This window comes from Megalops cyprinoides, chromosome 19 (genome assembly GCF_013368585.1).
Source record: "Megalops cyprinoides isolate fMegCyp1 chromosome 19, fMegCyp1.pri, whole genome shotgun sequence".
In the NCBI taxonomy this organism is placed as follows: Eukaryota; Metazoa; Chordata; class Actinopteri; order Elopiformes; family Megalopidae; genus Megalops; species Megalops cyprinoides.
Window position 1 is genome coordinate 24,419,740 of NC_050601.1, and position 27,443 is coordinate 24,447,182.

General features: G+C 45.2%; 2 protein-coding genes across 3 annotated transcripts in view; one reads left to right on the forward strand and one right to left on the reverse strand.

Annotated features, from left to right (window-relative positions):
- Positions 1 to 1,237: 1,237 nt before the first annotated feature.
- Positions 1,238 to 12,502, forward strand: slc5a11 (solute carrier family 5 member 11). Its single transcript, XM_036552128.1, has 15 exons — positions 1,238 to 1,378; positions 1,750 to 1,821; positions 2,280 to 2,384; positions 2,971 to 3,030; positions 3,168 to 3,272; positions 4,031 to 4,136; positions 4,750 to 4,830; positions 7,133 to 7,338; positions 7,971 to 8,106; positions 8,927 to 9,034; positions 9,787 to 9,937; positions 10,126 to 10,294; positions 10,873 to 11,088; positions 11,728 to 11,875; positions 12,270 to 12,502. Exons 1-15 carry the CDS (start codon positions 1,238 to 1,240, stop codon positions 12,500 to 12,502), a joined length of 2,037 nt encoding a protein of 678 aa, XP_036408021.1.
- Positions 12,503 to 13,151: 649 nt separating this feature from the next.
- Positions 13,152 to 27,443, reverse strand: part of arhgap17b (Rho GTPase activating protein 17b) — a 37,604-nt gene continuing 23,312 nt past the window's right edge. Inside the window, exons 8-20 of one of the 2 annotated variants that reach the window (XM_036552658.1) lie at positions 26,956 to 27,024; positions 26,388 to 26,469; positions 25,401 to 25,528; positions 23,982 to 24,093; positions 22,879 to 22,960; positions 22,055 to 22,135; positions 21,387 to 21,500; positions 20,677 to 20,768; positions 19,940 to 20,093; positions 19,623 to 19,780; positions 17,800 to 18,324; positions 17,408 to 17,431; positions 15,136 to 15,210 (exon numbers count right to left, since the gene is read on the reverse strand). In XM_036552658.1, the coding sequence (XP_036408551.1) occupies positions 17,415 to 17,431; positions 17,800 to 18,324; positions 19,623 to 19,780; positions 19,940 to 20,093; positions 20,677 to 20,768; positions 21,387 to 21,500; positions 22,055 to 22,135; positions 22,879 to 22,960; positions 23,982 to 24,093; positions 25,401 to 25,528; positions 26,388 to 26,469; positions 26,956 to 27,024 (1,614 nt within the window). In that variant the 3' untranslated portion in view covers positions 15,136 to 15,210; positions 17,408 to 17,414. Of the gene's footprint in view, positions 15,211 to 17,407; positions 17,432 to 17,799; positions 18,325 to 19,622; positions 19,781 to 19,939; positions 20,094 to 20,676; positions 20,769 to 21,386; positions 21,501 to 22,054; positions 22,136 to 22,878; positions 22,961 to 23,981; positions 24,094 to 25,400; positions 25,529 to 26,387; positions 26,470 to 26,955; positions 27,025 to 27,443 lie in introns of both variants that reach the window. The other variant, XM_036552657.1, reaches the window with a different exon arrangement.

The window sequence follows — 27,443 nt, forward strand, 5'->3', positions numbered from 1 at the left end:
CCTTAGTCGAGAAACCGCGTTTTCAATATCATGTTGGTGTCTGTTATAACGAAATAGGACAAGCAGCAATGAAAAACTATCTTTCCAAAAAACTGGTTATGGTATTACAATGGTGGTATAGAATATCGTATGATAAAATGCTCGGTTAATTGTGATGTCTGTTCAGGATATCGTTACAGAGGAATATAGTTAATATATTTGTGAGCTGTGGAACATTTCAGTGTTTAGTATGTATTCATCAGACGATAAAAGACGATTTTTTTCCAACCTTGTTAATGGCAATTACATGTGTATGTTGTACAGCTGAGTACACAGTGTGACCGATTATTGATTTATTTTAATTATTTTATTTGAGTATGTATGTCAGAAGAATCCTTAACTATTTAAAAAAAACATAACGCAGGCTGCGAGTAATGTCAACTTCATACTCTTTTAAGTAGAGTCTTTCAGAATCCATGGTTTTAAATTTTCTTTTGTGAAAACCATCATTTTAACATTTTAGACAAGGCAATGGACAAATGCACCTGCCATACACACACATACAGACACACACACACACACGCACACACACACACACACACACACACACGCACACACACTTGATGATGTGCAGTTGAGCAAAAAGTGCTGTTAGGCTGTTTATAAGGTTAGCCATCTCTGCTCCTGCATCTCTCCAGGCCTATAATGTAGTACTTTTAGCTTTTATTGATCCTAGCTGCGCAAGTGGAAAAATCCATCTCTGTAAAAACCGTTTCTTTGCCGCTGTCTAGCCAAGCAAGAACAGATCTCTCCTTGTCAATCATTGATTAAACACTTAGAATCACCATTAAGTAATAAAAGCACTGGATCTAAGGACGTGGCTTCTCCTTTAACATACAGTTAAGATTAGTTAATGACCGTTATATGCCACCTTTCTTCTAGAGAAGGAAATTGCAGGGAATATTTTTACTGCCCCAAAGTATTTTCCATATGGAAAAGAGACCAGGAATCCCCTATCACAGTAAAAGAAAATGAAGACAGTCAACAGTCACCAGCACTCAGAGAAACTTGCTGTCTACAAGCATTGGTGCATAGGTAGATCATGACTGTTTAAAATGTCCGCACAGAAGGCCTATACTATTCTATTGCATGTGTGCAGTGGCTTGTTTATGTGCTGAATGTTGTCTGTGTGTTCTTATCGTCATATCCTACACCAGTCCACCTCAGTCTAGGATCACTAAATTTGACCTTTGACCCCATGGATACCACCCAGAGGCCCCACGTCTCCCCCTCCCCCACGCCCACCCCGGACGGCCCGACCCTCCCCCATACCCTCGCCAGTTCCGACATCGTGGTGTTAGTCCTGTACTTCCTGTTTGTGATGGCTGTGGGGTTGTGGGTAAGTCGCAACAATCCTATGCTTCATGCGGCTGCAGTTCTGAGACTTGGTCCAAATCCCCTTAGCAGCACTGTTCTCAGATCAGTGCTTTTTAAGTTAGCATTTAGCGCTATACAAAGTGTTCGCTGGTCAGAGATGAGTATTGTAGAATGCAACCCTTGTTTATGATATATATGAAAGCCTATTGAGACAGCAAGCCTTATAAGATATGCCTTGTAAGTGAGACTTTCCCAGATGTGTGTGTAGGTAGATTACATTTGACATTTTATAAAAGAAATGTCAGCTATTTGTACCAAATGTAAATGAAGTGAATCATATTTAGAGCATTTGTTTACATCAGAACTGGTGTAACGCATGACTGTTCCTTTTAGTCCATGTGGAAAACCAAGAGAAGTACGGTGGATGGGTACTTTCTTGCTGGGAAGAACATGGTGTGGTGGCCGGTAAGAACTGGGACAACACAAAGTTTTACACCACTGTGAGGCTAATTATACAGCTCCAAAACCCTCCTTCCTGGCTAAGCTATATATGGGTATCTGCATGCAAACAGACATGCATTTAAATGTGTGTTCCCCTGTATTTGGGTTGGGGTTCAGTCGTTGTCATGTATCCATTACATTACTTAGTTGCTTGACAGATGCATGTATTCAGGGCTACTTACATGGTTAACATTTTAACATATGATAATGTATGAATGCATATTTTCTCAGGCAGTTAAGTGTTAGCTACCTTGCTAAAGGGTACAACTGCAGTGATCCACCTGGAAATGCATCCCTCTGGTCAGTGCTCAAGTTTCTAAACTGCTCAGCCATGCTGCTGCCACACTCCCAAGGGTTAGTCATGTTTCAGATTCACTGATTGAGCGTGCTGCTGCTTCAGCTTTTCTGTCGCCGCCCTGCAGGTGGGGGCGTCTCTCTTCGCCAGCAACGTGGGGAGCGGCCACTTCATTGGCTTGGCCGGGTCAGGGGCTGCCGCCGGCATCGGCGTCACCGCCTACGAGTGGAACGTAAGACACCTACTAGTCACTCTGCGGGAAAATAACCAAGGGAAAGCGCTTAGTTGGCTGCAGTGAGCATGAAACCAGCCTTGTGGCGGCCACCAATCCGGCCTTTGCCTGGCACATCCAACTGATCACTTTTACCCCAGTGTTCATAACTGTTAGCTGCCTGTTTACCAGAAAACACTATGTGAAGTTCTACATTTACATTTATTCATTTGGCAGATGCTTTTATCCAAAGCGACTTACAAGAGAGGCAGAGTACAACAAAAGCGGATTTCTCGCTCCAGTCAAATGATATATCAAACAATATACATAAACAATGTCAGCTATACTTACCAAACTGTTAATGCAAGACTGAGTACATTACATTTTGTCATTTAGCAGTTGCTCTTACTCAGAGAGACTTCCAAATAAGTGCATCGCTATGCTAAGAGTAGTTATCGAGAAGTATTAGAAGAGGTCAGTAAGATACTGAGTTAAGTGCTAAACTAGAGTAGAGTGCTTTTTTTCTTTCTGAGTACTCATGATAGCACAGAGGATCAGCCCAAGGAGACCTTTAACCTGGAGCCGCACTGTTCTCACTATACTACAGGGTATGCTGATGGTGCTGCTATTGGGTTGGCTGTTCCTCCCTATTTACATCGCCTCAGGGGTAAGACTGTCGCACCACACCCTCCCCTCCTCCCTGTTCTGCCCTCATCCCAGAATGCACCAGTGTCTGTGTCCTGAATTTGACTGCCGCTGAGAAATCTCTGAATGTTCAATTGGCTTCACTTGTGTGCTTCCCAGGTGACAACAATGCCAGAATATTTGAAGAAACGGTTCGGCGGGAAGAGGATCCAGCTGTTCATAGCCATTTTGTACCTATTCATTTACATCTTTACAAAAATATCGGTAAGTTTTGAATAGAAGGAAGCAAATGCATATTCCTTACCTTATAGATCCAAATAGAATCACTTAAGAGAAGGCTAGTGCTAATTTCAAAGAATTTCACTGACAGGAGGAAGATTAATGTACCACAATGCGTTCAGCTCTCCAGCGCCTCTCTCTAAAAGTTAGAAATAATAATAGCAATAAATATTAATATTTTAATAATTATTCACACATAGTTAACACATAATTAGTTAAATATTTTAACAATTATTGTTTGTTTGCTGAGCAGAAATCTTTAACCAGAGCAAATTGCATAGCTTGCAGTATCATTTATTATCCATTGATAGAGTTTGATTTTTTCTAAAGTAATTTGTGTTAAGCGCTTTGCTCACCGGAGCAACAGCCATGGATTTGAACCCATAGCCTGGCTACAAGGCCAGCTCCACGCTGCCACCTTAACCAAGAGAGTTTTTTTTTTATTGGTTTTTGATGATGTTCTGATCCATGGCCTCGGAAGGTTTCCTCTCAGAGTTGTGATATTAATATAACGGTGACTAATACAGTGGTAATATTTTCTCTATTTATGTTTCAGCTGATGTAGGTAGGGTTTCTTCCTTTTTTCACTTACTGTTTATTTATTAACCTGGGTTATTCTTAGTAAATGGTCCTATCAAGTACCCTTGTGCACAGTGCCCCACCAGGGATTTGAACCAGCAACCCCCCACAGTTACCAGCCTGTTGTGCGGCACTGTCGGCACGCGCTATGCTTGCATCTCCAGGTGGACATGTATGCTGGTGCAGTGTTCATCCAGCAGGCTCTGCAGTGGGACCTCTACCTGGCTGTGATCCTGCTCTTGGTGATCACTGCCCTCTACACTGTAGCAGGTACATTATTGGTTCCCCCCCCACCCCCGTCCAAAAGCCTCCCCAAATGGGACAAGCCCAAGCTCAGCCTCGCCTACCAGCTTTATGCTTGGCCCGCCACATCCTTCCAGTTTGAAAAGCATCTGATGACAACCACATGGTCAGCTGAGATTATTATGCAGGGACCACCTCCTAACTAACTATGCATGGCTTGTTCGTGAATTGTCTTTTGCTCAATAAGGAGTGCCCCCTGTTCACTGAGATAAATAATTCGGTTTGACTGAAATGGTAGTTGAACATCGATGTGAATCTCAAATGCTTTCTACAGTTGAAATAATGAAATAATGTGGTAATAAAAGTGTGAACAAAGAAAAAGTAATGGCATTTCACATTGTGTCCATTTGAGCCTCTTTAACACTAATTTTGACTCTTTGTGAAACTCAGGTGTGATACTTGTGAAGCTCTCTAAGGACTTTTACCACCAATCTTAAACAATGAAATGTGACTAAGTGATTAAGAGCAGTCGGAACCTGAACACAGGAGCACACACCACAGTGTCCTTTCCAGGAGTGGGAAAAACTGACTGACGGAGGCTGAGGCTGCTGTTGTCATGGTTTCACACGTCTCCTTTCAGGTGGCCTGGCTGCAGTGATCTACACCGACGCCTTCCAGACCGTAGTGATGCTGATAGGGGCCTTAACCCTCATGGGATTCAGTGAGTTTCTCTTTCTCTGTCGTTACTGAGCTGCACTGAGAACCGCGGTGATAACGATAGCAAAGTGACCACAGCAAACAGCAAACAAAAGAAGACACTGTTAATCGCTCAAGTTCAAATGACATGAGCTGGGCAAACTGCAAAGACAAGTAGATAAAAGACATTGAACAACAACTGTAGATATCATTTGGATTATTTACAAAGCCATTTGTAATACAACCTTCTAACAATGTATACATGTCTAACAGTTCAGTGTTATTTTAATACACAATTGATTAGACTTTGTGATGGGGAATGTTTAAAGGAATTAATTTTTTTATTCTATTTATTAAATTTATTTATATCAGGGACCATGTACAAAATACAATAACCTCAAAAACAGAAAAGATGCTGTGTACCAGATTTAGCTACTAGCTAATTTCCATCTGCAGTCCCTGGGCAGGTGAAAGAAACAATAAAACACAAAACAAAACCTAACATCACCACTACAAATAGGCCAACATCCTATTCATACCCACGCAGGCACACGCACACACACAATAACACACTTCATAGGAATAAACACATGACAGAATATAGATATCAAAATATTACATACATATATCCAAAGCTATAAAATCAGGTCATCAGAATGTCGAATTAATGCTGACAAGACTGGTTACTTAAAATCCATTTTTTAACTTCACGAGAGAAAATAGGTGCAGGTTTTCAGATTGGCGGGGAGCTTATTCCATTCTTTAATGGCTTTGGAAGAAAAGGCAGATTGTGCAAAGGCAGAGCCTCGTTTAGGGATGCTACAATCTCCCCTTGGATTTGGATGACTTGTTCAGAGTTGAATTAAACAATTTGGTCTGGTGAAAATATGAAATGATTACAGTTAGTTCATTCCTTTAAAGAGACATAACCAAATTAAATCAGTTCTTTATGTAACTGTATTTTATGTAAAAAAAAATCCCATAGTAGCTATAGGTTGCAGTATCCTTCTAAGCTCCTAATATGGTCACGCAAAACTACTAGCTACTTATTATGAGAGAAGGAATTTAGAAGGCAGTAACATTAGCAGGCAACATAGAGAGATGTAGCCTGCCTCACAAACAGGCTAATATCAAATAAAAAAACATGCTGTCACATTCTAGAAGTGGCCCAGTGGAACAGCACCATATCATGAGTTGTAAGCTAGGCCAACAGTGGGCCAGAACTAGAACATATGCATCTACCAACTGGGGTCTGTGCCTGTCCCTGCCTAAATCGTCCTGCAATCTCCTGTCTAGGATGGAAACAGTTGCTGGCTCACTAGGAATGAAGTTTGGCAGTTAAACATTTGTAACCTTGTAACTGCAGTCCTATTCATTTACATAAATGAAGACAAAGAGATATATATCATTTCATAAGTTTATCACAAGGAAATCTGGCTATTCTATAATACCGTAAATGTTTATAGCTCAAAAAACATTTACTTCAAGTTGGATGTGCATCTTAGCTATTAGTCAGTATTTTAAGTGCTTGTGTGATACAGCAATGGCTGTATTCCAGTATGTAAACATACATTGGTCTTAACCATTGACAGTGGTGTTGGGCCCCTGCTGGGGGTGGGGCCTTAAGAGCATGCCGTGTTTGCTTATACAGTAAGCAGGGTCTGGGCAGGGGTCTTGAGGGAAAAAGCCCATAATGTTTGTTTTCTGATGTGCCCGCAAGCAAATGGTAGATTGTTAGTTGTGGTTTACAATTATTGCTTTTGTTATGTTTTATTGGTATGATTTGCACAACAAAGAAAAATGACATCTCATAGAGCTGTCAGTTGACTATGATTTAGCAACAAATCAAGCGTTTAACAGAGATTTAAAGAGAACAACTTTCTTTTGTATTGTAATGACTGAATTTTCAATAAGAAGCCAAATAATCAATATTAATGCATAATGTTATTGGAACAGATACAAGAAGTCTTTGTAAATCAAACCAATGAACTATGGTATTTTAAAATATAGACTCCAAAATCTGGGCGATACTACTTACCTGTAAATGTATACCAGAATCAGAACATATTGCATATATGGTATATAGCTGACTTAGCATTGACCAACCCATATCGTAATGCTGCTTCATTTAATTAATTTTGTAATCAGTCATCAAAACTCTTATAAAACTAATTCTGTATGTACATATCGCATGCTAAAAAGGTGTTGACAATGGCATAGTATATATTACATATTTTGCCAAATCCCTTTGCTGTGAGCATAAAGCGTAATGTGAACTGTGACTCCTCACCATGACTCCTCTCTTTCATTTGCTCCACTGCCTGGAGGTTTCAACGAAGTCGGAGGCTGGGAAGCACTCCATGACCGGTACTGGGAGGCCATCCCCAAAATCCGAGACCTCAACACCACCTGTGGCCTTCCACGCGAGGATGCCTTCCAGCTGTTCCGCGACCCCATCACCTCTGATCTCCCCTGGCCAGGAGTTCTACTGGGGATGTCTGTCCCATCAATATGGTACTGGTGCACAGACCAGGTGAGCATGAGGATGATAATGAAGAAGATGTCTGATGAATGATGAATGATTGTTAATATAAATGATGGTTATTTGTATCATGTATTTGCTTATCAGAATCCTTTATCCGGGGCAATTTGCAGTGAGTAATATTACACATTATCTATTTATGCAGTTGGATCTGAAATAATTCAGGTTATTTACATAGCAGTTCAGTTACCTGCATTCATTAAGTATCACAGCAGTGACCCCCCGGGAACTGAACCTGCAAACATCAGCTGTTACAAGCAATGTTTCTTAACCCCATGCCATGCTGCTATCTAATGTAATACTTACATGCTGTGTTTCAAGGTGTGGTCATTAATATATATTATTATGTACTTGCTCTGTGTAAAAGCTGAGCTGTATTTGGGGAGAAAGGGTGACTTTCAATTGAAACAGACCAAGTACCACATCCAGGAAGTGAACCTGCAGCCCTCTGGTTGTTAGCCTAGTTCTCCAACCATCACCACCATGCCTTGCAGCGGTTATGGTCATGCTGCCGCTGCCACTGTCCTCCAAAGCAGGGGCGCACAAGGGGGGGGATCGCTGGGGCAGATGCCTCCGTTTCAGCTCTGAGCATCTCTGATGGCTGAATTTTCCTCCTCCTGCAGGTGATTGTCCAGCGGTCACTGGCAGCCAAGAACCTGGTCCATGCCAAAGGAGGCTCTCTGCTGGCCTCCTACCTGAAGGTCCTACCCTTCTTCATGATGGTCCTGCCAGGCATGATCAGCAGGATACTGTTCCCAGGTCAGCCTTTCGCCTGTCAGCTTGCACTTATTGTTCTCCATGATCGGCAGGATATTGTTCCCAGGTCAGCCTTTCGCCTGTCAGCTTGCACTTATTGTTCTCCATGATCAGCAGGATATTTTTTCACCTGTCAGCTGGGCCTCATTAACCCCCGGTGATGATCCTGCTGGGCATGATCAACAGAATACTTTTCCCAGGTCAGCCTTTTGTAGTCAGCTCTGCCTTATTAATCTCCATGTTGAGAAGGATACTGTTTCCAGGTCAGCCTTTCGCAGCTCAGCCCCATTAACCTCCTACAGCCTCTTATTCATATGTGAATGCCATGAGAGGATCCATGCGTTCATCTACATAAAGGATCTGTATAAAACTATGTCTGAAAGGCATAATTATACATAAATCAGAGAGGCTAACACAATGGTTAATGACTGCATTTGAAAAATGGGTTAAGTCCTGGGTCTGAGACTCACCTAATGTCCAGGAGGTTCAGAAGATCAAAGTGCTCATAATATGCATGCGGTATACATCTACAGATGACGGTACATCCAAGCTATGATGAATATGTGTCAATGTCTGCCAAAAATATTTAATCTAATAACAAAATAACCTCATGCATGAAAGTGACATATAATGACTGTATTTTCATAACTTAAATTTATAACATATTTTCAAGGATATCGCATATGTAGAATATATTTTATGCCATTGTAAGATGTATTCCACTATATACTGTAACCTACCCTCTGCATGTATGAAAGTGGCAGCACCCATTTTGTTTTCTAACATGTACAGTGTGCTTTATGTTTTTCATCCCTTTTTGTAGATGAAGTGGCCTGTGCAGACAGTGATGCATGCAGACAGGTGTGTGGGAACCCAGTCGGGTGTTCTGACATCGCTTACCCCAAACTGGTGATGGAGCTCCTGCCCGCAGGTGACCTCTCTCTCTCTCTCTCTCTCTCTCTCTCTCTCTGTGTATGTATGCGTGTATGAGTGTGTATGACGCATCTTGTGTGTCTCCCTCTATTTCTCATTCTTTCTTTGTCTGGTCTCCAGGTCCTGATGATGGAATCTCCCTCCCCTTTCAGTTTTGTTCAACTCAAATTACCTTTACTGGCATTACAGCTAACAAAATTGTACTGCTAAAGCTTACTACTAAAGCAAGATACAGTTTCTGTTTTAAAAACCAAAATGGTGTAAAAAATAATAATACAATAATAGCATGATGAGAATACCTACAGAATTTAATTTTCCTTTCTTACAGGGGAATAATGCCAGGGGAGGCTGGAAACTTTTCTATCCTTTTTACAGAACAAATACTTTTTTCTGTCTGTCCTTCCCTAACCATACCAGCACAAGTCTACCTTAATAAGGTCTGCAGGGTTTGATGATTTTCCTTCTGTAAGATCTTGGGGATTGGTGATTGTCTGTAGGAGTCTGTAGGGATTGATGGTTCTCTGTCTCTCTGTCAGGTCTACGGGGATCGATGGTTCTCTGTCTCTTTGTCAGGCCTGCGGGGATTGATGGTTCTCTGTCTCTTCCAGGTCTGCGGGGATTGATGGTTCTCTGTCTCTCTGCCAGGTCTGCGGGGATTGATGGTTCTGTCTCTCTGCCAGGTCTGCGGGGATTGATGGTTCTCTGTCTCTGCCAGGTCTGCGGGGATTGATGGTTCTGTCTCTCTGCCAGGTCTGCGGGGATTGATGATGGCGGTGATGATCGCGGCCCTCATGTCTTCACTCACCTCCATCTTCAACAGCTCCAGCACCATCTTCACCATGGACCTGTGGAGGCACCTGAGACGTGGAGCCACTGAGTGGGAGCTGATGATCGTGGGCAGGTGAGTGCACTTCACAAGTGTGTGTGCATGTGTGTACTTCGTCCAGTGCAGCAGGACTAATGTGTATGACACCTTCACCTGTGCCTGTGTCCAGAATCAATGGCTGCATATTCTGGTATTATTGCATCTGCATGTGGTGTCGGCGGTACTCTATGCAATGTCTGTATGAGGTGTGTGTGTCTGTGCAGAGTGTTCGTGCTGGTCCTGGTGGTGGTGTCGGTCCTGTGGATCCCCCTGGTTCAGGCCAGCCAGGGTGGCCAGCTCTTCATCTACATCCAGTCCATCAGCTCCTACCTACAGCCGCCCGTCTCCATCGTCTTCATGGCTGGCTGCTTCTGGAAGAGGACAAATGAGAAGGTGTGTGGCCGTGTGCCCATCTTGACAAGCACCAATCAGCACTGGAATTTTTATATGGAGGCCATGTTGGGAAAAGTGGACAGAATAATTATCATATAACTAATTTATACAATCAATTGATGTATTTTAAATGGGGTTTATCGAGTAGTGAGTGAATTAGTGACTAATTGGCTAAACTATTATTAATACAAATGCACAATCACTTATCTTCATCTAAAACTGATGCAACTTCAATACTGTTTTTCTGTCAGTATTTTTCACATAACTTTTGTTAAAATATCATTCAGTTAATAATAAATACTATTTAACATGTGTATCTAATGAAAACATAATTCAACATGTGTATCTAACTGGACCTTGAAACTGATTTAAATTTTTTGTAAAAGGTCTATACTCGTCAATCCCAAGCAATGTGTTTGGTTGGACGTACGAAACACACATTCCAGTGAATAGCCCCGAGAAGGCTGATTTGTAAAAGCCTGGTGTGTCCAACAGAGCACATTCTTTGGGATTCACTTTCTCAGAGTGGGACAGTGGGCCCCTTTATGGCTCATGGCTCCTGTCATCTCCCCGAGCAGGGTGCATTCTGGGGCCTGGTGCTGGGGCTTCTGGCCGGTTGCGTCCGGATGATTCTGGACTTCGTGTACCCTGTCCCACTGTGTCACGAGGTGGACACCAGGCCCAGCATCATTAAATACGTCCACTACCTGTACTTCTCCATCATCCTGTCCATCATCACCCTGGCCGTGGTTGTGATAGTCAGTCTGGCCACAGAGAAGCCTCCTGCGGAGCAGGTAGGTGGAGGATGTGTGGTCCTCAGTGATTTTAACTGATCTCATATGTAGAATATTTCTCTAAACCTGGCTTAAAGGGCACCCAAGGCAGTTTTCTGACAAACAGTGACCTCTGTTACAAGTTTTGTGTGTGGGTTAATTGGAGCCTGGAACTTGTAATTTCAAGTTATCTGGAGAAAAAAAATTGCCAGTAAGAAATGTCAGAAATGTAACGTAATGATCAGGAGAGAAGAGTGCCCCCTGCTGTCCAAGTTATCTAAGTAGTAACCAGGCCCCACTCCACTTAACCTAATCTTTTTGGCACAAGAAGGCTACAGGGTGCTAATGGCAGCCAACCGGAAAATTACCCTGGGTGCTTTTTAAAGAAATGCTACCTGAAGATATGGCACACCGCTTGAGAATTGTTGCATTTTAAAATTGTTGTAAATAAATGTTACATGAAAATGTCACACACTGCTTTTGAGAATTGAGAGACAACCTCATCATTGGACATGCCTATTGATACAGCTGGGTGTTTATTGAGGCAAATCAGGTTAAGGACCCTGCTCAAGGACATAACAGCAGCATCAGTTCTGGGACTTGAACCTGCAACCTTCGGAATGCAAACCCAGGTTCCTGACTTCTGCTGGTTCCTTCTAGGTCAGCGGCCTCACGTGGACCACCAGGTTCGACCCTGTGCAGCAAAGCGGCCTGAGTACGGACGTGGTGATCTCAGCAGGACAGGGCGAGCTAGGACCCCGTGCAGAGGATGAGGCCAGAAATGGAAAAACTGACCCACCAAGGAGAGGTGCACTGACATTACTAGATGGACTGCTTATTCACTGCTTTTGTATAGTGTAAGAATTTGCATGCAGTACATTGCACTCATTACAGGTTCTTAGACAAGGACACGCGATACTTGATACTCAGGGTGTGCTCCCATGATACTCAGGGGACTCTTCACCTTACAGCTCTCAAAAGCCTGTACCCTTTTGGTTACAATCTGTTACATTGCACTGTGCCAGTCTAACCACAGTTTAGGCACCGAAAGCACTAAAACTGCCATACATTGAGAGTCCCATTTCCAGCCCTTACCTGAGTAATTAGGTAACGTATACTTAGACTCACCCATACACTACTGCGGAGACACAAGGGCACTGCAAGGGTTAAGTGTGAGCATACTTTGGTTTTTCTCTGGGCAGGTTCCCATTCCACAGAGGAAAGTGAGCAGATGAGATCCAGGCTCAAGTCTGCCCTCTTGTGGCTGTGTGGGATGGAGCAGAAAGAGGCCGGTGGGCGCTTGCCACCACCGCCACCCCCTGCCAACGCCGCCGTCTGCTCCCTGGATGAGGACCCCACCATGAGACACGTCATCAACGCCAACCTCATCGTGTGCATGGCCGCCACAGCCTTCTTGGTCGGCTACTGGGCATAGCTGGGCGCACGCCTCAACCAATGAAACGTGCCCTGGACAGTCAAGGTGGGCACGATGAGGACTGTCGGGGCCTAGAGACGCGGGGGCTGACTCGTCTTTGACGTGGATGGTCACCCGGACCACGGTCAAAAGTGATTCAGCTAGCATGACCCAGCTGGTGGATAGAGTCCCCATGGATCCCAATTTAATACACAGCCCGGAACCAGTGACTGCTACTCCAGACAACTGTACATGACTCATCCATTCAAAGGATCATAAACAGAGATGCTAAAACGACAGCATTAAGATACGTAAAACAGTGAATCAATCTCCTTAGGAGTATCTTCAGTGCTCCAGTGAGCAACATGTTCAGCAGCAGAAACATATAAGAACATATTTATTTCACTCTGATGATTGTATTTATCATAAACTGACATGTTAAAGTGCTCTTTGCTATGTGTTTAGAATTGAAATGGTTTTTAGTTCCCATCATATGAAACATTGAAGCCTTACATCATTTTTATAAACAGAGTAAATGGCAACATTCTTCAATACACAATCACTAAATGAGCTGTTTTTGAATTTGAATGCCTTTATATTCAATTTCTTTTATGATATTACACAATGCAGGTAAAAAAAAAAAAACAATGCTGATTAAAAGATTTGGGTCACTTTTTCCCCTGTTTTAATTTTTATTCTGAGATGTGAGTACATAAAACAAGAATTTTACATTTGTTGAAAGATATACATTTTATACGGAGTAGAAAAGCCAGCTGAGCTTCAAACACAGCCTCGAAGTTCGCGCGCACAGCCGCTCCGCAGAAAGGACCGCCCGTGTGCGCGGCGTAAGGCAGGACAGTGATCCTGCGAGAGGTCCACTTCATCCGAGGGAAAGGCACAGCATGAAAAGGGAGACGACTGCCATCACAATAACTTAGAAGCAAATGTACAACCATCCCTATGTAGGTATTCAAGCAGCAGATTTAGCCTTGCGGTACAACTCAGGCTCTGCTCACCGACGCTCCGTGGTAACGGCGACAGAAAAGGCTGCATGGATGCGCGGATGAAAGGAGCCCGGCACCCGCTTTTTTTACCGGTATACATGCCCTTTTAACACTTTTACCACTACAACTGAAGAAAAAACAAGTGAGAGGTGTTTTATGTAAACGACATGCCGCATTTACTTAAATTTTATGCAGTTTTGGCAATTAAATTTGTAAAAATGGAGTACGTGTTTGAATTTGGGGAAAAATGTTCACAAAAATACAATGTGGACCTGACACCATATGTAACCTTACAGTCGTCTCCTGTAGGGCTGTGAGCTTCTGAGAAGACTATGGTAGACTGAAAAACCCTGGTCACACCAAGGACAATGGCATGGAAATTGTCGAGTTACGATGGCGTTTTGGTGATGGGAAAAAAAACGCTAACTGGAGCTCACACAAATGCTGACCACCATGAAGTACTTGGAAGGAATTGACTAAAGGGTGTGCTGAATAATAGAAACGCTCTGTGGTGTGACTGTTAGTACAGAATGTATTACAACAGTCGTGATTTATAGCGGTCATTCTCCCCATGACCAAGACCTTAACAGAGTTTCAGTCCAGCAGTGTATCAATAACAGTAATCGGTATAAGTACAGTTTTGTTCCGAGAGTGTTTTAACTCCTTTAAACATCTCACGTTAACAGCCTTCTCTCATCACGTCCTTTATTCTCGTGATTCTGACACAATTCTTTAGCCAATCGCCTGTGAGTAACCACCATCATTCACTGAAGCGGCATCAATCACGCACGTGTGCATGAAGCGGGAACTGAGGGGAGAAAAACGATGAGCTTTGAGTTTGAACCCACGGATTCAAAGGGAATGTGTGTATGCGGGTGGCCGGAGAGGTGCGAGGAGAGGGCATCGTTTCCAGGCAGTAGCGAGAGTGGACGCGCGGAAACCAAGCCTGCAGTCCCCCGCTACGTCACTCAACAGTCATGCGTTCCTTTGGTTCGGTTGTAGCTTCCCCCTCCGCTTCTCTCCGCCGCTTACAGCATGTGTTCTTTAAATATCAGTTATATAAAAAAAGGAATGTTTTCTTGAAAAAAAGTGATTTCCTTACAAAAAAAAAATCATATTAAAAATACCACCCCAAACACCTTGAGTAGTATAACAAATAATTATAAAAAATGTAAGCTGTTTGCAAATCTACAGTACCCCAACTGCCCCGCCCCCATCACCAACAGAAACCATGGGATGATACCCCATAATATATGTACTGAGCAGGTTTGGTTGTAGATTCCATGTAGCAGACTGACCACATAATAATAAGCAGTAATAAGGCTCCTCCGAGCAGAGTTGAATGGAAACCCTGTCCTGTTTGACTGTCTGGATCTCATGGCGCTGTAGATCAGCTGATGGATCATTTCTGTACATTCAGGGCTTAGAGGAAGGTGGGGTTTGAGATGAGAAGGCGGGACTGGGTTGTGCTAGGTGTGGGATTGGAGGGAATGGAGGCTGGAGGTGGGGGGGATGGCAGTCCGGTGTGTTTGGTTGTCCAGGAGACCACACAGAGGTGAAGACGGGCTTCCTCTGTCTCTCACAGGGCGGTGCTCTCTGAGTCGATTTCAGGGTCCTGGGGTGGGGAGAGGGAGTGGTCCTGGCCGGCCGGGCCCCCAGCCAGCTGCTCCACATTGATCACCGGGATCAAGGCACGGCTCAACCCCTTCAGAACCACGCCCGAATCTACACAAGGGGGCAGCAAGAACCAAAGAACCCAGTCAAACTTCACACACTTCCTAGCCATTTCTGTCAGCACACTGCAGCTGCTAAAGACCAGGCTGAATACAATGTATTCAACTGACACATTCCTCTAACACCACACAAACACTTGTGGTGCTAAGTTATTTGGAGAGAAGAGTGTAGACTCTTATAGCTGCAGGAGAGTCTACGACTGCATCAGGTAGGTGCTGCTTCGCAGCCGGAAAGCCTGTCCTTCATCCAACGGTGGCACTCAAGTTTGAGAGCTTACCTCACTTGCTGAGAAATGAGAGTGTAATCATCATTCATCCACTGCATTCCTCCTAACCCTCTTTAATCCCATTTAGATGATGACCTGTGGCCTGGTTAGCGCAGGCGCCGTGGATGAGGAAGTTGGCTCGCACACACCCGCATGCACCTGCAGGCCCTTTTAAAAGGAAAGCCCCAGGAAGGTTCCAGCAGTTCCATTACAGAGACAGGAGCTAACAGTCAGTGGCTACTGAATCAAAGCCACAGCTCGTGCTGTGATGTGTGTTAGTAAGCACACATGCACACACGCATGCACACACACACACACACACACACACACAGTAAGTAAGTAGAGAAGCAGGGTACAGTCACATGCCGGTCATCAGCCAATCACGTGCCCCCAAACCCCAACCTATTGCCTTCCTGTCTCATAGACATATTGACATTCCATCTGTAAGCAATATTTAATTACGCAATACCACAAAGCTATGAGGGGCATCTTGCCTCCTCAAGATCAGGGTGCTCACCCTGTCTAACAATACTGTAATATTATTAATATTACATAACCATTTATACTCCTGTATATTTTAATAAATTCAAGGACTTTGCTGAAGGTACAGAAATGATATATCTATAATGCCTTGCGATTTCAACCTGCAGAGAAGTCATTTTCCAAATCAGTACATACCACTTAAATGAAAAGGAGCAAACCTTAAATCCCATTTGCACTATGACAGATAAACCTAATTCAGTTCATTTAAACGCAAATTAAATGCACGATGATTAGAGAGTGGAAGCATTTCCTAAAGCAGTCTGCAGAACAGAGGGATAAATGAGAAGGACTCCTGCTGGTCCAAAAGCAGCCTTCATCGCTCCTCATCACAAAGCTAGCTGGCCCTAGGTGCTCCGGCATGCGTGTCCATGCAGTGAAGCCTCCATGCAGTGCGTGCCAGGGTTCCTGGCATAGCAGATGCGGTTAAATTAGCACGCCAAGCGCTATGAGACAAGCAAGCTTTTCTGTGGGGACACTCAGCTCAGACAGCGGGAGAGAGGAAAGGCAGCCGATCCCCACAGGGTGCCATGCAGAAGCCGAGCCACCCTTTACGGGAGCTGTCTACAGGCCGGTTCGACAGAGGTACACTAGCTGCACTCGGGAACCACAAAAAGGGGACACCAAACATCTGAGGCTCCTCGCGTTTCAGCTAACCCCCCTGCTGTACATTTTGCAACAGGTGAGGGAGAGAACGGGTTCGTCCACATTACCCACGTGCCTTCGAGACGCGGGACACGACGCTCACTTGGGGATAAACAACACGGCTTTTGCGGGAGAGAACTGATGTATGAGGGTGTGTGCAGAGGAGTGGGGCCGCACGATACTCTTTACAAGTGCACAACGACCAGGCGTTTCAAATGCTGAATTCAGCTCTAGCAAATCACACAATCCACTGCAAATATTATCCTAGTTAAGGAGCACAGGTCAATGACAGATGAATGGTCATCTCCATATTCCTGGTCGAGTGACACTTGTAAATGTAATTTGCAAGCCCTAGCCAGAGTTGCCATATGTTGTTTCCATGGGTTAGATGGTGATGTTAAGAGTTGTGATAGGAGATTAGGGCCTCAAGAACCCCATGATGGGGAGGAGCTATCATGCGCTGTCAATCAATGACTCATATGGACCAATCAAAACACTTTGATCTACAGAGAAAGGCAATATGATTGGTTCAAATCAGTGAGCCATTGATGGCACACAATAGATCCAGCCATTCTGAGGATAATGAGGCCCCGCTCTCCCATCACTAGTTATGAGTCTAATGGACCATGTAAGTTTACCCATGAAACCAGCAGGCAAAATGATAAAAGCGGGGCAGACTGCACTCGCAGTGAAGTCACAAAAATACAACGCTAAAAGCAGATACTCGCTGCTACAAACCTTCCTCTCAGAATGATCCTCTCCCTGTGAAGGCATTGTAAAAATAAGTGGTCAGTGCTGTGGACTAACACACTGTGGTGTTAACAAATCAGTGACATGTGGCCAAAGTGAGACCTATGGGTCTTGGATGTCTAATTTACAGCCAGTGGAATGAATGATGTGACTTTGGGGACATAGGGAGATGCATTGAGACATGACAGGGATAAGACAGAGTGACTCTGACGGAGACACAAGGAGAAAGGATGAGACACAGGGAGACAGAGTGAGAGGGTGAGAGACATGGAGAAAGAGTAAGTGGGTGACAGCCAGGAGGTGAGATACAGGGAAGCAGAGTGAGACACAGCGAGAAAGAGAGAGAGGGTGAGACTGGGGAGCAAGGGGAACCTGCTTACCGGCAATGATCCTGGGGGCGGAGCCACAGACACCGTTGGCGCTGTCACCACCTGTGGTGGGTGGCTGTGGGGGCGGGGGCACACTGGGGCGGTTTCGGGGTCTGGGCACGGGCCTCGGGCGGGGCAGCGATCCCGAATTGAAGGGGGAGAGGCCTGGGGTGTGGGGGCTTTCAAGCAGTACCGCGGGGGGTGGAGGCGTGTCCGGGGGTGTGGGGGTTCTGGGAGGGGAGTGGTCAGTCCCTGACTCCACCGCTGTCTGGCTGAAGGGTTTCATGAGGGGAGGCGGGGCCATCTGAGGGGGTGGCTGTGGAGGCGGGTGATTGGGGGCTTGGATTGGTGAGTGGTGGCTAGAGTGGCGGCGGTGCGTGGGCAGGGTCGCGCTCTGACCTGGGTGGGCGTGACCAGATGGTTTGGGGGATGGGGCAAGGGGCGAGGCTACTCCTGGGGAAGGGGCTGTCTGACTGCCAGGCTGTGCTGGAGGGGGGTTGGCTGGTTTAGGCGGGGCAGGGGCAGGCTTCTTTGTTCCTGAAAAAGGCACAATAAAGGAATCATGGCTTCAGTCAAGAGTCAACACCCAGCAGTCAACTCCAAAATGACGGAATTTGCTTTTGTGTACTTTTCAAAGACACCAAGAAATCCAGGAAATTCTTTCAGATGGACATACCAAGCATTTATAAAGCCTACTGACTTCATTGTGTGCTTGCTACAAGCAACTGAACACCTTCCCTGGAGTACATTTTTAAACACTTTACCACTTTAGAGGAAAACATACATTTGCTCTCAAGCTCGTCAATCACTATTTTCGTACCTGGTATAAGGACATAGTTCCTGCTGTGCTCTGCAAACCCAGGGATTTTCCCAAAGCAATGCAGAAACAAAAGCAAAACAGTGCAGAACAGTCATAACAACCACTCTACAGAGAACTAGGAGCAGGTACAGCGCACAATCCTGGACTATAACCGTAAAATAAACCACAGTTACTATAATATGCTAGTACTACTGTAGCGAAGGGCGAAAGCCGGCTCTTTGGCGTCGTGGTCAAAGCTGCAGTTCAGTGTCCCATAGACCCGGGTTCAAGGCTGGGTGGGGTGACTGCTCTCGACCTTCACTACAAATGGTGTCAGCAGTGGGATGACTTGCCATGAGGCCATCGGAGGCATGCTCAGTGTGTGGGCCGTATGAGGGACCCCCAGGTTAGGTTGACCCCGGTGTGAGGGACCCCAGAGATGGGTGAAGCACTGGTGAGTGGGGCACCCTGGGATGGGGGAAGCATGGCAAGGGAATGCATGAGGGACGCCTTGGTGCTTGAAGCGCATGGGCGCGCTTCCCGAAGGGGAGGGCAGTGTGACGGAGTGCCGTCACTACGGTTGAGTATGTGCTCTGACTGCCATACCAACGAGCCTGGCTCTTTGTCTTTGCGGTCAAGCTGCATGATTGGTACCCCATAGACCCGGGTTCGAGGCTGGGTAGGATGACTGCTCTCGCCCTTCACTACAATTACCACACTGAGGTGACTTGTATACACTACTTTATAAACTGTTTTATATACCACCTACATAAAACATGTTAGTATGTTAGTATTTTTGGGAGCCTCAGTACAGTGTACATTAGACATAAATGTAAATGCTCCATTTGCTTTGCAGAAGCTCTTATCCAGAGTGAAGTACATAACTTACAGTTTTAACATGTTATCAATTCACACAGCTGGATATCTACTGAATATTTGCTGGGTGTTATCTCTTCCAAACTCTAGTCTGTCTAGTAAAAGCTCCCGCTGACAAAAAAAAACAATACTGACAACGCGTCTCCCAGGCGACTCTCACCTCTGCGCACCAGGTGGGGGCTGGGGCCCCTGGAGCCGCCCTGCGGGGTCCCTGTGCCCAGCTGACCCGACCCGGGTGTTGAGCCAGGCGTGTCCTTCTGCAGGCCCAGCCCCCCGTTCCGCTGGGGCGGTGGGGTGGATGAGGGGTCGCGGGGGGCGCTAAAGGGAGAAGTGTGCCCATTACACGCAGCACCAAGTCACCAAAAATCAGGATCACACTGTGGAACGGCTGAGCCTTAACATTTGAGTGTGCCCAGTATGTTGCTCTGTTGTAATGATGAAAGAAGGGCCCCTGACAGGGCAGAACGGGACGGGCACCTCTCTTTTCGGCTCTCGCCCTCCGGTCCCACCATACTGCCGGGCCTCCTCCGGTCGATGGTTCCCGAGTCTGAGTCTGTCCCGCTCAGGTAGCTGGTCTGGTTTGCTGGGGCCGTGGGCATGGCGAACATGCCTGACACGTTGAAGTCCATATCTGCAGAAAGACGCACAAGCGGTCATGTACCGTCGGGTGGCCGTCCCCATGCTTTCCGCTACGAGAGACAACTCAAAACGCTGGCTCGTGTGGAAATCACATCGGAGCGGAATTTCGCAGTGCCTAGAGGGTGGCGATTCACGAATCTCATAACTGGTCATCGGGTGCCGTGTGTCACCAGTCACCACAATCAGTTCCAGTCACTGAGTCACTCGTATGACATAACAGTTCCAGTCGTTTTGGGGTTTGCAAAGCCTCACTCTCACATCACTACAAATGTAGGCACAGGAGTGACAACAGCTGATCTCTAACCTCCCTCAGCAACACTGATATCTGACTATTTTATGTCGTGAACTGGACACACTGACCCCAGATCAGTACTGAAAAAGGAAGCACGGAGTTAGGGAGAGGTTTGGCCCAAACAAATGGCGCCTTTTGACTCTAATAATTTAAGGCACTGTTCTTTGACTGTAGGCACTGCTCTCGTTGGCAGCAGGAGCTCAGGGAAAGAGGATCAGAGGAGGACACGCACATCTGCATGGTGACCCTGTGACCCCTGGAGGGACGCAGCGCAGGACCTTACCCCCCGGGAAGAACCAGTCAGCGTGCTGGATGATCGGCTCTATGATGGTCACCACATGGACCGAGGTCGCCGCTGCCATCTCAGCAAGAGTCCTGAGAAGCAGAGGGAGAGAAAGGTGGAGGAGGAGAAAGAGAGGGAGAGGTAGAGGGGGGGGGGGTAAAGGGATAAACAGAGAGAGGGGTGGAGGAGGAGAAAGAGATGGACAGAGAGAAAGACAGTCGGTGAAACAAGGGGGAAGAGATAATGAGGGAGAGAGAGGTACAAAGAGGAAGAAAGGAACAGAGAGAGAGGCAAAATATATAAAATACATCTCAAAAAAATGTACATACAGTATACAACCGCTTTTGCTACATATGTAATTTTTTAGAAAATATTGTAGAATATGTTCTTCAGTGTGTGTACAGAATTACAGATGAAAGTAGCATTAACTGGTACCTTTCTGAATATGCACAGTACATTTTGACAGACGTATATTCTGCAGTTTGGATTGCTAACAGACAAAAACAGTTTGAAAAGTAAACCCTAGTAAAGTGTCTGGTTGGACAAACCAGCCATTTACCAGAAAGCTTTGTAGGAAGCAGTGCACTTGATGTGCTCTAGGCAAATCCAACCAAACACTTTCCCTTGGTTTCTGGGTTACATTTTTTGTAGAATCACTCTAGGTGCCCCTGACACTGATAGATACGTGTCTCCCCCGGTCACATTCTCACCCCTCAGTTTTGGCCCAGAGCAGGTTTGGCCCCAGAACGATGGCGATGTTGCTCGGGGTCATCTTGTTGACCTCGCTTTCCTGGGCCAGCTTCGCCAAAAACTTCACCAGGTACCTGAAGCGGAAGGGATCAGGTATAGTCACTGTGAGCACAATGTCAAAACCACACAGCGCTATTCATTTGCATAATAAATTGCCAAGCAACTGACATAGCCTGCATATTTTCATAACTGAACCTAAATATTTGAATGGTACTTATACTGGTTATTGCCATAAGCAAATCAGATAATGACCTTAAGTGAAAGTGTATCGGTAGTTTCCCCATCTGGGATTCAAACATACAACTCAAATTGGCTTCACTTCCTGTTCTCAAATCACTGTTATCCACTGGATGCACAACATACTGAGCATACAGCACTTAGTTTCAGGCAGTCATTTTGCAGAATTATGTTGATTCAATTCAAGAGCCACTTCCTCCAGTATGCCTAAAAGCGGAATTAAATTTGCTGCCTGCCACAAACACAACAGTCACAGCCACGTCTGCCAGCTCTTGAACCCCGCCTTCTCCCCTGCCGCTGCACTGAATCCTATCGAGGCAGCGGAGCCAACTGTCCACCCCGCAGGCAGGGACGGGACCATACCCATGGGGGGAGGCGGGAGATCACTCACCTTAAGTTTGCTTTGTTGCTCTTTGGCAAGTTGTCACACGTCACCCAGAGCGCCTGCAGCTTCTTGTCAGGATCCGGGACACTGCAAGCAGAAGACGCAAACGGTTTGTCAGTCTCTGTGGCCACTCAAGGCCGCTGGAGGTCTATTTTCGGCCCCTGTTGTTATTTTGAGCACTGATAAGAGAGATGGCGCTGGGCTTTTCCGAATACCAAGAAGCAGCGCAGCCTGAGGAACTGTCAGGGGAACCGTCAGCTTTAGCTAGACTGGCGGCTTGAAGGTAAGGGTGTGCTTTCTGAACACCTCGGAATGTTAAGGCCTTGGACGACACTCTGTGTTAAGTCACCACTTCAATGACTGTGCTACAAATAATAAACAAAATATTTCCTGATTGCATTTGCATTTGCGTTGGAGCAGAGGCAAAATACCCACACAGCACTGTTGTGGTCATTACTCATAATATCAGGGTATCAACTGTATTTTTTTTTTAATTTAAAACTTGAAATGTAACACTCGTATTCATGTCGTAATATCAAACTCCATCAACACAACCATCATCTGTGTTGTCCTTCTTTGGCATAGACACAGAGTGCCGAGCCGACCTGTCATCACGGCTCAGAACTGCAGTTACAGAGACAAATGCATGTGGGTCTGTGCGCTTGCTTTTGCATGGCGGCGGGCCTCGTGTCATGACTCATATAACATCGTATCATGATACAAGTTGCACCGCAAGGAGCACGAACACGCCGCCCTGATTTGCTGATGCGGTTCCACAGGCACGTCTTTGCAAAGCTGGAAAGTTGGCGAGAAGGCAAGGTGTTTCTTACCTGGATGCCTGTATCCACTCATCGTACAGCTGGAAGGTCAGGAGCGGCTCCGGTAGCTCTCTCAGGTAGGACTTTAGGGCTCCTGTCCAGAACAAAGAGTATATAAAGAGGTCTACGTGACACATTTATCAGGGGAGATTCCTGGAGAGATATGTGTATTTCACATATGCCTATACAGAACAACATACAGCTTATCTGAACTGGCTGTCTACTGGAGGAAAGGAAAACCTTTGCAGTTTATTCCCTCAGTTTATTCTTTGAAGCAGCTGGGTAGAACTTCTGACTAAAAGGAATAAACGATACACTGCAGTCCCTGCAAGTCTCATTCAATAAGCCTTTCAATAAATTTTCAGCCCCTAGACCCTCACCACATCTGCAACCTTCTGAAAGTTTTTACAGGCCCTTTTCAGGGTTACATGTTGGACTACAATCCCATCATCCTCTGCTAAAGAGTCATGCGGTCTGACAAATACTGCATACTGCTCACCTGCTTGTTTCTGCTGCACTCAACAAAGCTGTCTAAAATTTTCGATTTTAATCATGCTTGTGCAATGCCTCAATTAGGTATGCTCAAAAATACTTGACAGGCATTTTGAAGAAACACCAGAACCCAAAAAATAGATGGACATTGCTGCTTTCATGCGGTCAGTCTTCAAAGCTCCGCTGTGACAAAGCGTGCTCCTTCCTGACCTGACTTACAAAAAGCACATTCTAGAATGGCTTTATCCCCCCAACAATAGGCACCATTGTGTGACAATTCCTGTCAACAAAGACCAGTCCTCTTACATCCATAAATGATGAAAAGACTATTGAAACACTGGATGGCAAATACTACACATCGAGCAGAAATAAGACTAATGATTAAAGCAATGGTTTTCTCATGACCAAAATTAGGGAGGGAGAGAACATAAACCCTGTATTACAATGCATGCCAGCCAAACTGATGATGAATATAGTGGCATATGGGTGGGGGTGTGATTGACTTCACGAAGATAAAGTTGCATAGCACCAGAGGAAAAAAGATTCAGGACGCTGTTGTACAGTCTAATATCTTGTTGCTTTAGGAAATATTTGTTGTTGGGTTGCCAGGAAGCAGGCCGTACCAGCTACAGCGTGGGGGTCAGAATAGAACTCCTCCAGCTGGGAGGTGGAGCAATCCAGTGCCGCCTTCAGCTTCTTCAGCTTTGAGGCTCCCGCGGCGATTCGGAACAGACCCTGTCACACAGGAAGAAGAATCAGAGCCACGCCCCTCCAACACTGACCACACATTCAACCCTGACTGCCAAAGCGCAACCTCACATTGTTTTAAAGCGGTGAGGGGAGAGCAAGGCTTCAGGAGCCCAAGAACGAGTAGCACAATCATAAAGATTTGAACCAATCACTGTGCTTTGCTGTGGAAAGCAACATTTTGACTGGTTCATACAAGTCAGTTACAGACAGCAAATGGTAGCTCCACCAATTAGGTGTTCATGGATCGCCCCTCGACTATCACTACCATAATGGGCAACCATGGCTATTGCATAAAATCAAAGAAAATAATTTGATTGAATATTTTCCCCAAACATTTATGCACCTGCCTTATAAGGACCACTCACTTAATGTGCTTGGTGCATTCAGTCAAACACGCCCTCTGAGTCATCTTCAAATACTCATTGAGTTCTTTTAGAGAGAGAGGATTAATCCAATCGAATCAATTAGACACATGCTGGACGATGGTTACTTCCACAAAGGCCCCAGGTGCCCTTTGAGCTCATTCTGTGAAAACACATCCACCACTGCCGCAGTAACTCCAAAAGACTACAACTGTGACCACCCACAACAGAGACCCAGCGCAGTAATACAGAAACGTCTCAGAGGGGAAACGCATGTCTAGTTTCTGCAGTATTTTGAGAAACCACAACAGCTGGCCGGCAACTGATTAATGGCTTGTCCTGGGTTTGGCTGTGAAAAGGGAAGTGGCACAACACTGCTGATGGTGCGGCGGGCCACAGTTTGGCTTTCGGCTGGCCGCAGATTCGCTTTCCTCCTCATACCCTCACACCTCGTGTTAACAGCGAGCTGGACGTATCGACGCTCAGGAAACAGGACCCCCCCACGATAAAACCATTTCCTCTAAAACACACCCAAGAAGAACCAGTGACTGGACTCAGACCGTTTCATTTTTTTTTTCAAACAAGACAAATGTTCTTCAAATAACATAAGGCCTAATAAATGCCTAATCATTCTGATTCACATGTACAGCGGAGTGGGATATTAAAATTCTTGTTTAAATGATAACTAAGACAGTAAAATTAACTAACTGCAGGTGGTTCCGTAATTAAACCAAAGAAAGTGCCTAATTGGACGTGCCAAGAAGTCGTTAACTTGCAAAGTGCCTTCTGACCAATCACATCACTTTAGCTGAGGCTCAATTTCAGATAATCAGTGACCTCTGACTCTAAGAATCTTAATTCATTTCAAGCTCTAAAGACAGACACATGCTTAAGTGAAGCCCCCTTTAAACCCTATGTTCGGGGGCGTACCTCCTCTTTCATGCCCGTCTCCAGCAGCATCATGACGCAGGCCTCGATGGGCAGGGCAATCTCGCGATTGCTGCGCTTCAGGTGCTCATCCAGGGCAGTCCCAAAGGCCGGCTTCTCTGTCCAGGAGTCTGCGCAAACGCACGCCCACCATTAGAAGTACAACACGGCAAACAGGGAAGATGGGGGGGGGGGGGGGTTGTTCCCTACAAGCTTGTTGTACTAGATTTTCCACAGCTCTGCAGACCTTGAACAGCTTCCTGTTCAGCAGGTTAAGGCAAAAAACCAGCCAAAAGAATCACTCGTATTCATTCAAGTGTTCTGTCACAAACACAAGACACAAAGCACAGCCTACTGCTTGCTAATGCATCCCAGCACATATGAATTCACTAAACTGGAAGGTGAGCACAGACCTTCAAATGTCATAGTCATTTAATGTTCAGAATTGTCATTCAGTTGCAATTAGAAATTCATGCACAAAATATGTATGTTGAAAAGGCTGGGAAACATTGTTTTTCTTCAGAACTCTACAGAAAGATTAATGCCTGACAATATGATAAAATAATGATTATGATTCCAACACATAAAAACAAAGTATTTAACTACACATCAAAACATATGGCATACAATGCAACACATCCACTTTCACGTATGCAGGACTGTAGCAAATTTATGTGCTAAATGATATGTACAACAGTGGCAACAGTTGGTACAACAGTTGATATGCCATATTTTCTAAGATTAATGAAGACTTCTTAAATTTTGGGCTCCTTTTTCATGAAGTAACCCATAGCCAAAGAACTGACTGACCTCTTTAGTAACACTTTGTTTGGATCTGAAATTCAAATTCAGAAAAAAGGATCATTTTCCAGAAACAAAGTCTGCAAAGGCAGAAGCAGTTTGCTACTGTTAGTAATCACTTTGCCTTTGAAATGAGGGGAAAAATGGTGGATTTCAAGTCGGCTAGAGAGGTGAGCTGAAAAGTCTTACCTTGCTGTGCTTTTATGTTTGGCAGGAGGTCCTCTAAAGCGGCGAGAGATCGCTTGTGGTAATCGGCCTGGGCTTCCAGTAACTGGGAGTACAGTCACCATTTGGAAGAGAGAACAGTCTCAATCAGCCAGGGCAGCGCCAATTGGCGGAAATGAGACAGACGACAACCTTGTCTGGGGTTTACAAACGGCTAATTGCACAATGAGCCATGAAGGCCACAAAGATGAAGGCCTCTCTGACTAGAGAGGTTTTAACTCCCTAAAAGCTATTCTCAATGAATTTTTAATTCATTGAGAGTCACTGCCAAATACATTATGACATGAGAAAAATGGAAAAACAAAACATGGAGCACTTGCACTTCTAACTTCTAACACAAATCATGCGGAGGTTACACTGCATTTAGGCCTCAAATACCCCTCTTATCCCCAACCCCACCCTTGCCACAGCTCCCAAAAACAAGATGAAAAATGAACGCTTTGTGTACAAGTGCCACTGGGATTGCTAAATATTTATCTGGAAAAAATTTCAGAATTATTCTGATTGCATGGACAGAATAGGTTTTACTCACTATTACAAAATAGCGAGCGTACTCCCCCTCTTTAGAGCAGAAATTGTACATGTCGGCAGCCAGCTGGTCCTGACAGAGAGGAAGAGGGAGACATTGACACAGGGCAGAGTTAGGAGTGGTATTACCCAAAACACACACACACACACGCGCGCGCGCGCTAAATGTCTGCATGGGCCTAAAACTGAAATGCTAGCCTGACCCAACCCCCTCACTTTAATACCCAAACTGAAATGAACCTGACCTGGCTCAGTCCAAACCCACCCTGGTGAGGCAGGGAGCAGAGGGTACTGCTTGTGCAAAAATGCTAGTAATTACCAAACCGACTCCTGGTGATAATGAAATCAAATTAAATCACGTTCAGCAGTGTACATAGTGTATATCGATATCTTACCAAACCCTCTCCTTTTCTGTAAAACACTTTGCACTCAATGAATAAAGATCTGTACAAAAAAATGTATATTAAGTAACAAGTAGGCTACTTAGGTGTT

Excerpts from the sequence above, each read along its gene's own strand:
- slc5a11 (XM_036552128.1), top strand. The coding sequence starts at position 1,238 with ATGGATACCACCCAGAGGCCCCACGTCTCCCCCTCCCCCACGCCCACC. Across the intron at positions 2,385-2,970 it reads TCACCGCCTACGAGTGGAAC|GGTATGCTGATGGTGCTGCT; the intron begins GTAAGACACCTA and ends ACTATACTACAG. Across the intron at positions 4,831-7,132 it reads CTTAACCCTCATGGGATTCA|GTTTCAACGAAGTCGGAGGC; the intron begins GTGAGTTTCTCT and ends CACTGCCTGGAG.